This window comes from Hevea brasiliensis, chromosome 13, assembly GCF_030052815.1.
Source record: "Hevea brasiliensis isolate MT/VB/25A 57/8 chromosome 13, ASM3005281v1, whole genome shotgun sequence".
NCBI lineage: Eukaryota > Viridiplantae > Streptophyta > Magnoliopsida > Malpighiales > Euphorbiaceae > Hevea > Hevea brasiliensis.
In genome coordinates, this window is record NC_079505.1 from 77,626,299 (window position 1) to 77,638,439 (window position 12,141).

At 34.6% G+C, this 12,141-nt stretch overlaps 1 protein-coding gene across 1 annotated transcript; it reads right to left on the bottom strand.

The window, feature by feature from the left end:
* Positions 1 to 784: 784 nt before the first annotated feature.
* Positions 785 to 11,288, bottom strand: LOC131171931 (dihydrolipoyllysine-residue acetyltransferase component 4 of pyruvate dehydrogenase complex, chloroplastic-like). Its single transcript, XM_058132277.1, has 6 exons — positions 10,212 to 11,288; positions 9,506 to 9,697; positions 9,305 to 9,392; positions 9,134 to 9,204; positions 6,338 to 6,421; positions 785 to 1,198 (listed from the first exon to the last, which is right to left on the bottom strand). The coding sequence occupies exons 1-6, from the start codon at positions 11,109 to 11,111 to the stop codon at positions 1,094 to 1,096; spliced, it is 1,440 nt and encodes a 479-aa protein (XP_057988260.1). The 5' UTR covers positions 11,112 to 11,288; the 3' UTR covers positions 785 to 1,093.
* Positions 11,289 to 12,141: the final 853 nt, after the last annotated feature.

A 12,141-nucleotide genomic window follows, 5' to 3' on the forward strand; every position in this document is an offset into this window, starting at 1 on the left:
AGACAGGTTTTAAGACCTCCCTGCCTGCGAAATTGTGGTGTAATAATCAAGCTACTCTCCATATTGCTTCTAATCCGGTGTTTCATGAGCGGACCTATTGAGATTGATTGTCACTTTATTCGTGAAAAGATTCAACAACAGATCATCTCAACATGACACATCAAAACTAGAGAGCAGTTAAGAGATATTTTCACAAAAGCTCTGAATGGAGCTAGGATTGACAACATTTGTAATATGTTGGGCATGATTAACATCTATGCTCCAACTTGAGAGGGAATATTATGAAAAGTTAATCACTATATTATTTCTCTGTATATTCTGTATTCCTATTTAGGATTTCTTATTTAGAATTTCTTCGTAATTAGTAGAACACAATTATAAGAATTAATTATATATATATATTCCTATAAAAATTAATTAAAATTAAAGAGAATCATCTCTTTCTATGGTTATAAATGAATCGCAGCTGCATTTCCTATGGCAGCACCTTGTAATGGCCGGCAGTTCTATTTTATTAGATTCTTTTTGCCTTTTGTCACACATTTCTCGATAGACAACCAACCAATGAATACATTGATCGGATTTCACTCAATTCTCACGTATCACTAATCAATAACAATCCTTTATTCAAATATGATTTAAAAAAATGGTAGTTTTAAAGGTTCTCTCCAAAGAAAAAAGTACTTTATTTTAAGGTTAATTAAAAGTGTTAATAAATTATGTTTTAATGTCTAATCTTATAATACTTTTCGAAATTAACTCATGCCACTACCAAACAAATTCATTTTCCAACCAAAAAAAAAAATAGCATTAACCGGCTTCTTTAAAAAGATAAAAATTTTCCTTTAACTCATTATTCTCCTCTTTTAAAAAAAACTACTCCACTGCATCTGTTATGTCACTGAAATCTTTGCAAAATTAAAAAATAAAAATTAAAAATTAAAAATACAACACGAGCATAATATCACAAAAGACTGCAAAACCAGGCTCCTCAGCTAAGCGCTTTGTTTAGCAGACACCAGCATCTTGATTCTTGACAACCACCAAATAATGACTACTCAAAATCAGCAGTACTGTTGCGTAAAAACGTCATCTACAATGTCAGGCTTTCTGGGTTCTCAACAATCTTTGCAAAGGTTTGAAGGAAGGCAGCCAAGTCAGCACCATAGACAATTCGGTGGTCGGCTGTTACATTCACCTGGGAAAAAAATAAAATACAATTCAATTAAGTTTTTCTGCGGAAATATTTACCAAAGAGCAAAAATTCCCAAATCCAAATACATGCTCACAGCTGATGGTCATTTTTGCATTTGCCAAATAAAAATATTAGAAAATATTTCATCATAAAAAATTAGCACACAGAATTATTTAGTGGCACTGGCAATCTATTCAGCAATAAGATATATTTCTCCATATCTGAAGAAAGGATCTGAGGCCATAAAATCATCACAAGGCGTGGCTTTTGCTTTTCGCGGTTGAGATTTGTATACAAGATCCATTCCCTTTATGTTCTTCCCCCTGAAGATCAACAACATAGAAATATGAATTGCTATTTTTACATATGCAATAAGCTCAACTCAACCCAACTCAACTAAGCCTTTATCTCAAAAATATTGGGGTCGACTATATGAATTTTCTTTCTTTCACTCTAAACAATTTTGGGTTAAATCCTTTTAGGTCATGTTGTACTACTCTCCTCCAAGTCACTTTAGGTCGACCCTTTCTTTTATTTCTATCCTCTAATCCAATGTGCTCTACTTGTCTAACTAGAACCTCCATATGTCTATACTTCATATAACCAAACCACCTCAATCTCCCTTTTCTCAACTTATCCTCAATTGGCACCACTTCTATTTTTTCTCTAATACTCTCATTACGAACTTTATCTAGTATGACCACTCATTCACCTTAACATTCTCATCTCCACAACTCTCATTTTAGACACATACGACTCCTTCATTGCCCATCACTCACTAACATATAACATGACCGGTCGTATAGCTGTACAGTAAAACTTTCCTTTCAACTTATTAGGAATCTTGCGATCACATAAAACTCTCGTGAAACGTCTTCACTTCACCCATAGGGCTTTAATCCTATGACTAACATCCTCCTCACATCCCCGATCTATTTGAAGGATTGAGCCAAGATATTTAAAGTGATTACTTTAGGGCAATACCACTTCATCCAAACTAACTCATTCCCTATCACCAGTTTGGACTTCAATGAACTTGCAATATATATATTCTGTCTTCGTTCTACTTAACTTTAAACTCTTTGACTCTAAAGTACTTCTTCAAAACTCCAGCTTTTTATTGACTCCTTCTTGTGTCTCGTCTATCAGAACTATATCATCCGCAAACATCATGCACCAAGAGATACTCTCTTATATATGTTTCATCGATTCATCTAGAACTAATGTAAAAAGTCAAGGACTCACAACTAAACTTTGATGTAATCCAACTGAGATAGGAAAATCCCGTGTCCCCTCCTACTGTGCACACAATAGTAGTTGCTCCTTCATACATATCTTTCAACACTTGTATGTACCTAATAGTTATCCTCTTTTGTTTTAACATTCTCCATAAGATATCTTTTAGAATACTATCATAAACCTTCTCAAAATCGATAAAAACCATATGTAGATCTTTCTTTACATCTCTATATTTCTCCATCAAGCTTCTAATGAGAAAGATCTTTTCCATAGTTGAACGACTGGGCATGAAGCCAAATTAATAGGGAGAGATAGAAGTGTCATGACGTAGTCGATCTTCCACAGCTCTCTCCTACAACTTCATAGTATGGCTCATGAATTTAATTCCCTTATAGTTTGAGCAACTTTGTATGTCTCTTATTTTTAAAAATATGTACTAAAATACTTCTCCATTCATCAGGCATTTTCTTTGAGTTTAAATTTTATTAAACAATTTAGTTAACCAAATCACAGGCTTTACTCACTTTCATTCTTTTAAATGTTTCATTTACTTTTAAAGATTTAATCCTTCTAGTGTAATTTATATTCTTTTCTATTACTTTGTAGTCTACATTCACACTGTTACCACTTTGACTATTATTAAAGAGATCATCAAAATAATTTCTCCATCTTTCTTTAATGTCCTCATCTTTCATCAACACTTTTCCTTCTTTATACTTAATGCACCTAACTTTATTGAGATCTTGACATTTCTTCTCTCCTTCTTGCTAATCTATAAATATTTTTCTCCCCTTCTTTAATTCCAAGTTTTTCATATAACTTTTCAGAGGCATACGCTCTTACTTGACTAACAGTCTTTTTTGCCACTTTCTTTGCTATCTTGTACTGTTCATAAGCCTCATTATTATCACACTTAGGTAATTTCTTATACCATTCACTCTTTCTCTTTACTGCCCTTTGTACTTCCTCATTCCACCACCACCTCTCTTTTGAGGTTGGTCCATGTCCTCTAGACTCCTCAAGTACTTTTCTAGCTACTTCTCTAATCTTTGATGCCATTTGTATTCACATACCATTGGCCTCCACATCCAGTTTCCATACTTCGGACTTGAGAAACTCATTTTTAAACTTCACTTGCTTTACTCCTTTGAACTCCCACCACTTTGTTCGAGCTACAATATTTCTTCAAGCCTTACTTGAATTGTTTCTAAGCTTGACATCCAAGACCACTAGCTGATGTTGACTTGTTAAAACCTCTCCCGGAATAACCTTACAATAATTGCATAGAGCTCTATTTGTTTTTTGGTTAAGAGGAAGCCAAATTAATAGGGAGAGATAGAAATATCATGACGTAGTCGATCTTCCACAGCTCTCTCCCACAACTTCATAGTATGGCTCATGAATTTAATTCCCTTATAGTTTGAGCAACTTTGTATGTGCCTCTTATTTTTAAAAATATGTACTAAAATACTTCTCCATTCATCAGGCATTTTCTTTGAGTTTAAATTTTATTAAACAATTTAGTTAACCAAATCACAGGCTTTACTCACTTTCATTCTTTTAAATGTTTCATTTACTTTTAAAGATTTAATCCTTCTAGTGTAATTTATATTCTTTTCTATTACTCTGTAGTCTACATTCACACTGTTACCACTTTGACTATTATTAAAGAGATCATCAAAATAATTTCTCCATCTTTCTTTAATGTCCTCATCTTTCATCAACACTTTTCCTTCTTTATCCTTAATGCACCTAACTTTATTGAGATCTTTGACATTTCTTCTCTCCTCCTTGCTAATCTATAAATATTTTTCTCCCCTTCTTTAATTCCAAGTTTTTCATATAACTTTTCAAAAGCCTACGCTCTTGCTTGACTAACAGTCTTTTTTGCCACTTTCTTCGCTATCTTGTACTGTTCATAAGCCTCATTATTATCACACTGAGGTAATTTCTTATACCATTCACTCTTTCTCTTTACTGCCCTTTGTACTTCCTCATTCCACCACCACCTCTCTTTTGAGGTTGGTCCATGTCCTCTAGACTCCTCAAGTACTTTTCTAGCTACTTCCTTTGATGCCATCTGTATTCACATACCATTGGCCTCCACATCCAGCTTCCATACTTCGGACTTGAGAAACTCATTTTTAAACTTCGCTTGCTTTACTCCTTTGAACTCCCACCACTTTGTTCGAGCTACAATATTTCTTCAAGCCTTACTTGAATTGTTCCTAAGCTTGACATCCAAGACCACTAGCTGATGTTGACTTGTTAAAACCTCTCCCGGAATAACCTTACAATAATTGCATAGAGCTCTATTTGTTTTTTGGTTAAGAGGAAGTCAATTTGGCTTTTATGTTATCCACTTTTAAAATTCACTAAATGCGACTTCCTTTTTATAAAGTAGGTATTTGCTAGTATTAGGTCATACGCCATGGCAAAATCCAGGATGCTTTTCCCCTCCTCATTTCAGCTACCAAAACCAAAACCTCCATGAACACTCTCATAACCTTACGTATCTTCCTACATATCCATTCAAATCTCCACCGATGAGAACATTCTTTTTCATTCGGTATGCATTGCATTAGATCATCCATATCTTTCCAAAACCTTTGTTTACTCTCACTATCTAATCCTATTTGTGAGACATAAACATTAACTACATTTATTGTTTCTCCTTCTAGTACTAGCTTTACTAGTATAATTCTATCCTCTACTTTTTTCACAGCTATTACAGCATCTTTCAATGTCTTGTCTATGATCATGTCCACTCCGTTCTTATTTCTCTCCTTTTCGGTAAACCATATTTTGTATCCTGAATCACTCACTTTCTTACTTTTCTCTCCTACCTATTTAGTCTCCTAAATGCAAGTAATATTCAACATTCTCCTTTCCAAGGTATCCATAAGCTTTATTAATTTTTCTGTAAGTAATTCAACATTCTAAGTACCAACCCTGATTCTCCTCCTAACCTGTTCCTTCCTAATTGATCTTCTTCTATGATATCTTCTATTGTTCTCTATGTCTATCTTATGTTCTGTTCCACTATCTGTTCTATAACTTCTTTACCCACACCCGTCCATGATATGGGAACCTTTGCTCATTTAACACCACACTCGAGCACTGGCATGGCGCGTCACTTTCGGTAAACGTCCTACACCCTTGCATATTTCTCACTACACCTGAGCTTTGATATAGCGCGTCGTAAGTAGAAGACGCCCCAACGTTTATATGGTAAAAATTCATATCATGAGGTGTGACGAAGTTTTTACACTGGTTGTCACCTACAGCAACCCTCTTCCTTTATTTGGACTTGAAACCGACTAATCACAAACTATTTAGGCAGAGTTACATATGCAACAAGCTAAGCTTAAAAATTAGAAGAAATCAGCATGACTTGGACACAACACACGCAAGATTTTATAGAAATTTTAAGCACTTGCATTGTCTCAAATGTGCATATTTCTATAATATTATGATACTGAATGAACTATAAATATTCATTTGTGTAGGTGATTTTCATTTTAAGGTCATATTCAATTGAATCAAGTCTTTATCCACGCTACTAGCAAGTAGCAAATGCAGACATGAGGTTGAAAATTAATTATTTAACTAACATCCGTGTGCAATAAAAAAGGAATTTTCAAGTATAGGACCCCTTCAAATTCAACTTCTTTGCTTAATGCTGCATCTTCAGCTCAACATATCTCTTCTATAATAGCTCAATGTGATCAAAATTTGGAAAATTGAGTCTGTTATTGGCATGAGAATAACATTACAAATGATAACAATAAGTAACTACTACGAAGCACGGAATTTAAGTTATTAGAAAGTTTGTCTTATCCTGATCTACAAAATTGATATATATCATTTATTAAAAAAGAGGAGATCAAAAATCAAACTCACCAGCATTTTACTTTTCACACTGAAGAATCCATCTGCATCAGCCACCACAGTTGGTTTTGATGCTCCAACAGCCATTATAGCCCCCTGAACAACATTCCAAAGTTCAAGCAAAAATTACTAAGATAGCAATAAGTAGTTTTCACTAACTAATAGAAAAACAGCAGCAAGTGTATTTCATTAATCAATAAAAAAACAGCGATTAATAGATTCCATTAACAAACAGATTTGGGAAGCTCATTCCATTGAAATCAACTATCAAATTTGCCCATTTACTTGTCCATTGTTCCCATTCCTAGTTGTTGGCATGAAGACGGGATGGCATTCAAAAGAGGTTCCTTGTGGGAAGTTCAGAGGATGAATTTCTATTATTCCATAGAGATGAAAATTTAAACAGTTCTTAATAGAAATGTCATGGGAAAATAATAATAATTAATTAAGATTCAAGGTGGATAAAGATAACTTTTGCAGGACCTTCATAGGCTATATTGAAGTTAATAGACTTCCACATGGAGTACATGTGTGGTATCTTACAAGAAAGGTCTGGTTTCGCTCCACTATTGAGGTAAGAGATTAAGCTTCTATTTGCTTATTTGCATGATTCTTGGTCAGGAGATTCACACAAAAAGAAAAATTTGTTTATTTTCGCAATAGTTTCAAAAAGAGGAGCTATTAAAAAATTGTTTTTAGTATGGGTGGAGATCTAGCAATGCGATGCACTACTTGCAAATCTCACAATTAGAAGATGCAGGTATAAAAGAATTCAAATGAAAGCCCTTAATCAGTCCTATGCGAACAGAGAGGGGTAGAGGGTAGAGGAAACATATAGTAATTTATCATTATAAAAACACTTTTCCTCGAAAGCTGTTTGAAAAGTAAAGTTCCTTTACTTTACAATTTACATATGTCCCTGAATAGACATTTTATTTTCCAGAAGGAAGTGGAATTGCTTAATAATGACTTCTTCACCGTGAGTAGGAAAGAACTCTTTGGTTTTTCTTATATGTTACCATTGGCACAATTTGGACTGACAGAACTTAAACATTTTAATCCATTTTGGAGTGCTGCTTATATAAAGCTAAATCAAAAGTAGGTGATGGGGAGAAAATCACATCAAATATTAGGGTTTTATAAAATATTTTATTGATATTATAGGTAATTTTATAAATATTATAGTGGTTTGTGTTAATTAATTGTTTTTAGTAATTTAATAAGTTTTAATGAATTTTAACTTATTTTATTTTGTTTTATTAACTTTCATTGCAGATTTTTTTTTACACGGATATCACCCATGTGCCCATGTCTCACCAACATGTGTAATTGAAAGTGCAAGAGTTAAGCCAAGTTTCATCTTTGGAATGGGCAAGAGAATGGACCAAGGCGTGGTTTAAAACATCTATGGGAGTGTCACGGGCAGAGACATACATTCAAGGGTATTTTCAGTCCAGGAGGACAGAGAATAAGCATCAGCTGCAAGCTACGAAGGAGTGGGTGTGTGATGAAGGGAAAGACACACCTGTGGGTGTGTCCCATACGAAGTGACACCAGATTTCTTTAAGCTGACCAGGCAAATTGTGGGGAATATTTTATCAGGGCTTCAAAGTCTTTTCAAATACACATACAAGCTTCCCTTTCTTCATTTGAGGGATCTTTGGCCGACTTTTTCCATACTTAGCCAGAGGAGAAAAATTCAAAGGAGCTTTGGATGTCCAAGAACCAGATCTGGATTTTTCTTTTTCCAAGTTCCTTCTAATCTCATCTTTAATTGTATCTTAAGATTTTATTATTTTTAGAATAATGAATATAAGATTACAATTATTGAAATTGGGTTTGATTTCTCCATTATGTTGAACTAAATTTTTATGTAGAGCTTGAGATTGAATTTATTTTGATTTATTTGGTTCGATTTTCGTTATCAATGCAATAGTTTATCATTGAGCTTAATGCTTTTGGGTATCAACATTTGTGGTATTTAATTGATTTCAAGTCATAATTAGTACTAGGAAGGAAAATTGTGAATTTGAGAATAACAATAAACTTCGTACGAATAATAGTTGGAGCGGGAGCAAAAGACTTGACCTATATATGAAATTTTATTGAATGATCATAGAACCTAAAGAGTTAATTGATATTTACAATAGCTATCGGGAAATAGGTAGAAAATTTTAATTAATATGTTTAGTATGACTCGGGAGAGAATATCAAATAATTTAAGGTTATTCTTCCTTGCATATGATAATTAAAAGTAGATCGTCAATCAAATAGATTAAATTGGGTTAGCTCAGGTGAAGTCAAGATTTCCCTCTTACTTATTATTATTGGCTTTTGGTTGTGAATTATTTGCCTTAGATCAATTTTGTAATTTATTTTATTTTTTATTAGTTAATTAGTTATCCTATTATTTAAGTAGTCTAAATAATAGTAGGATTAGCATGTGCTTTTGGTACTTAATTCCAATGCTCATGGGATCGACAACTCTCTCAGGATATCACTCCATTAGCTTACATTACTTGGAAAATAATTTTGCAACATTATGATTTTATACTTCTCAAGAAAAGTTGTAATTCATGATTTCTTTTTCCACTTATTTTATGTTTGTCCTTTTCTTCAATGAAGGTAGTTAATATTCTGTACTCCTAGTTTACTTAGGTGGCACCAGGGTGCAGTTGCTTTAAAATCTTCTATTAATGAAATCTTTATTTGATTGATAGGGAAGAAAATGAAATGACAGGGAGAAAAAAAAAAGAAAAAAAAAACAGTCCATAACAAGAGGCAAAAAGCCTATACATCATAACTCACCTGACCAGGAGGAAGAATAGCATCAAACCTGTCCACTCCAAACATTCCCAAATTGGATAGAGTGAATGTTCCTGCCCACAAGTATGGTTTAGCTTGCTTGCTCCCAAAGTTTTACACGCTAAATTCAAGCTAATAGGAGATAATAAAAAGCTATCAATTTCAGATAAGAACCTGAATTGTACTCATGAGGCTGAAGTTGCTTTGCTCTGGCTTTCTCCACCAACTCTTTCCACTTTTGTGACAAAAGGTACAAATCCAACTACACCACCGACAAAATGATTTACTAACTTAAACTCCAAATTTCTATGTGCCAGAAACCTATCCAAAAATAAATAAATAAACAGAAGATATATATAAACCAAGTTACAATACCTTATCTGCGTCTTGAAGAACAGGGGTTATCAACCCACCATTGATTGCCACTGCCACTGCAATGTTAATGTTACTGTTATAAGTAAAACTTTTTCCGTCTTTGCAGCTGGCGTTCACAACTGGGTGCTGAACAAGTGCCATTGCTGCAGCTTTTGCCAATAATGCAGTCATTGTCACACCTTTTGGTTTCACCTAATCACAATAAAGAACAACAACAATATCAATGTCGCTAAAAATTAAACAACATTTCCAACAAAATATCCTAAATGAACCGGATAGTTGGATGCTGAATCTCAAACACGCTGCCACCCCCCCTCCCCTCATCCCCTATCATAGTATATGTAACTACTGAAATATTAGTTCTAGCAGTTATTGTTAGCACCCATTTGACATTGCTGTTAGAATATCGAGAAAAGAAATTTCTTAGATATATTGGTTAGAGTATTAAAAATTAATTAAAAACAAATTTGATGTGTTACTAAAATCACAAAATAACTGTTTTTCAACTGGCATTTTTTTTACTCTAAAACTCAATGACAAAACGGGGCCTTAGTCCGACTAGTTTGCAATCTCATGCGCATTTTGTCTCTGATTTTCAGTTTGTTATATTCTCAGTGCTTGCAGCAGTTAATCATGTCCAAAAATCACTCCAATTAACATTGAAATTACGATGAGAAAATTCAATCAACGAATCCAGATTATGTACCTTCTCATATAGTGCATCAAGTGCATTAGTTGTCACTGGATATCCAACCCGAAAAGTGGGTACCGAAAGGCTGTCCACCATATTTTTCGAAACCGCCGCTTGCATTGTTGTAAACGATATAACCGTAGATCCAGGAAGTGGAGAAGCTGATGAAGTGGCAGCAGCTTTAGCTGGAGAAGGAGAAGCAGCCGCTGCTGGAGCAGGCTTAGGAGCCACAGGCTTGGAAGGAGTAATAACCACCGCTGCCTCTACGTCTGCCGGGGTTATCCTCCCAAACGGCCCTGTTCCAACCACCTTGTTGATATCCACCTTATGCTGCTTCGCCAACTTCTTTGCATAGGGTGTCGCCACTATCTTCCTGGGCCCCTCCGCAGCAGGCGCCGCAGGAGCAGGTGTTGGTTGCGAAATTGCAGGAGCAGGAGTAGAAGTAGCACGAGGAGGAGTGGGAGCAATAGCAGGAGAAGCAGTACTACCAGTTTGAGACGCGGCTTTTGCTTTGGCTTCGGCAATTTCCTCTTCAGTCTCAGCTAAAAGTCCAATAGGAGCGCCGACAGGAGCAGTTTCACCTTCGGGGACAACAATTGCAGCGAGAATGCCGTCGTAGAAGGTCTCAACATCCATGTCGGCCTTATCGGACTCGACAACCACGACGCTTTCACCTTTGGAGAGGACGTCACCTTCGGATTTAATCCAGGAGACGATCTTGCCCTCAGTCATGGTGGAGCTGAGAGCGGGCATGAAGATTTCGCGGATCTTCGATTGAACTTTCAAGGCATTTCGTCTGTGATGGCGGAGGGATTTGGAAGGAAATTTCGAAGGAATGGGGGAGAGAGAAGATGCGAAGCAGATGGTTCTGTTGGAGATGGGGATTTTGGAAAGAAAGGGAGAGGACGAAGCCATGGGAGGGATGGAGAGAGGCAGAGAATGAGGGATTGGAGGAGAAAGAGTGAGGAAGATGGCGGGTGTCAGTAGGTGCGAAGGAGTGGGACGAGGGAAATGAACGAAAATAGAAAGAGAAGAGGGAAAGAAAGCGGGCGGAGAAGACGAGGAGAGGTTGGTTGGAACTTGGACGGTTGGATCTTTACCCCACTTTGACTGTGATTACATCGCCCACCGCCAGCACAATTTTTTCGTCATTATAAATTACAATTTCATCAAAATGAATTCGATTAATCTGTATTTTTTATAAATTAGGGGACACGAGTTACAAGTTACCCTTTTTATTATTGTAATTTACACATTGTTTGATTCAAGAGAATATATTTTTTAGAAAATACACTTTAAGGAAATTATTTGTTAAAAATATAATATAAATATATTTAATATATAAATTAATATAACAGAAATAGTTTATTTTTTTATTAACAAAAAGTTTAAATTTTATTTATAAAAATTTAGGAATATCTTAACATGAGTACATTGTCGACACTCTGTTCGGCAAGCCTCACCCTATCCCAATCCTATAATGTTACATTTTAAATGGAAGAACCTGGAAGGAAAATACACGGAGAACCAAACAAAACCTGAACAAATATAAAGAGTCCATAGAATAATTCTACTGCACGTTACAACATTATAAAATTATTGCTCTTATATATATGAGGCAATAATATTATAATAATTCAAAATTGTTACTAACTAATTGATAAATAATGTAAAAATTTTAATAAAATTATTATTAAAATTATTATAATAATAATGATTTACATCTATTTAATGTATCAATTTTTACTCATTATAAAAACGTACTCAATTTATTATTTTATGCTATATCAATAGAAATAAATATAGTAATTCTTAAATCGTTGTTATCAACTTATAGTTAAGAATTAAGTATGTATAACTTTGCTTTCTAACTACTAACTTACATCAGCTATGTAGTAGTGTAACTAAGCAAATACCCAATATTTGATTAAGTAATAATCTCATT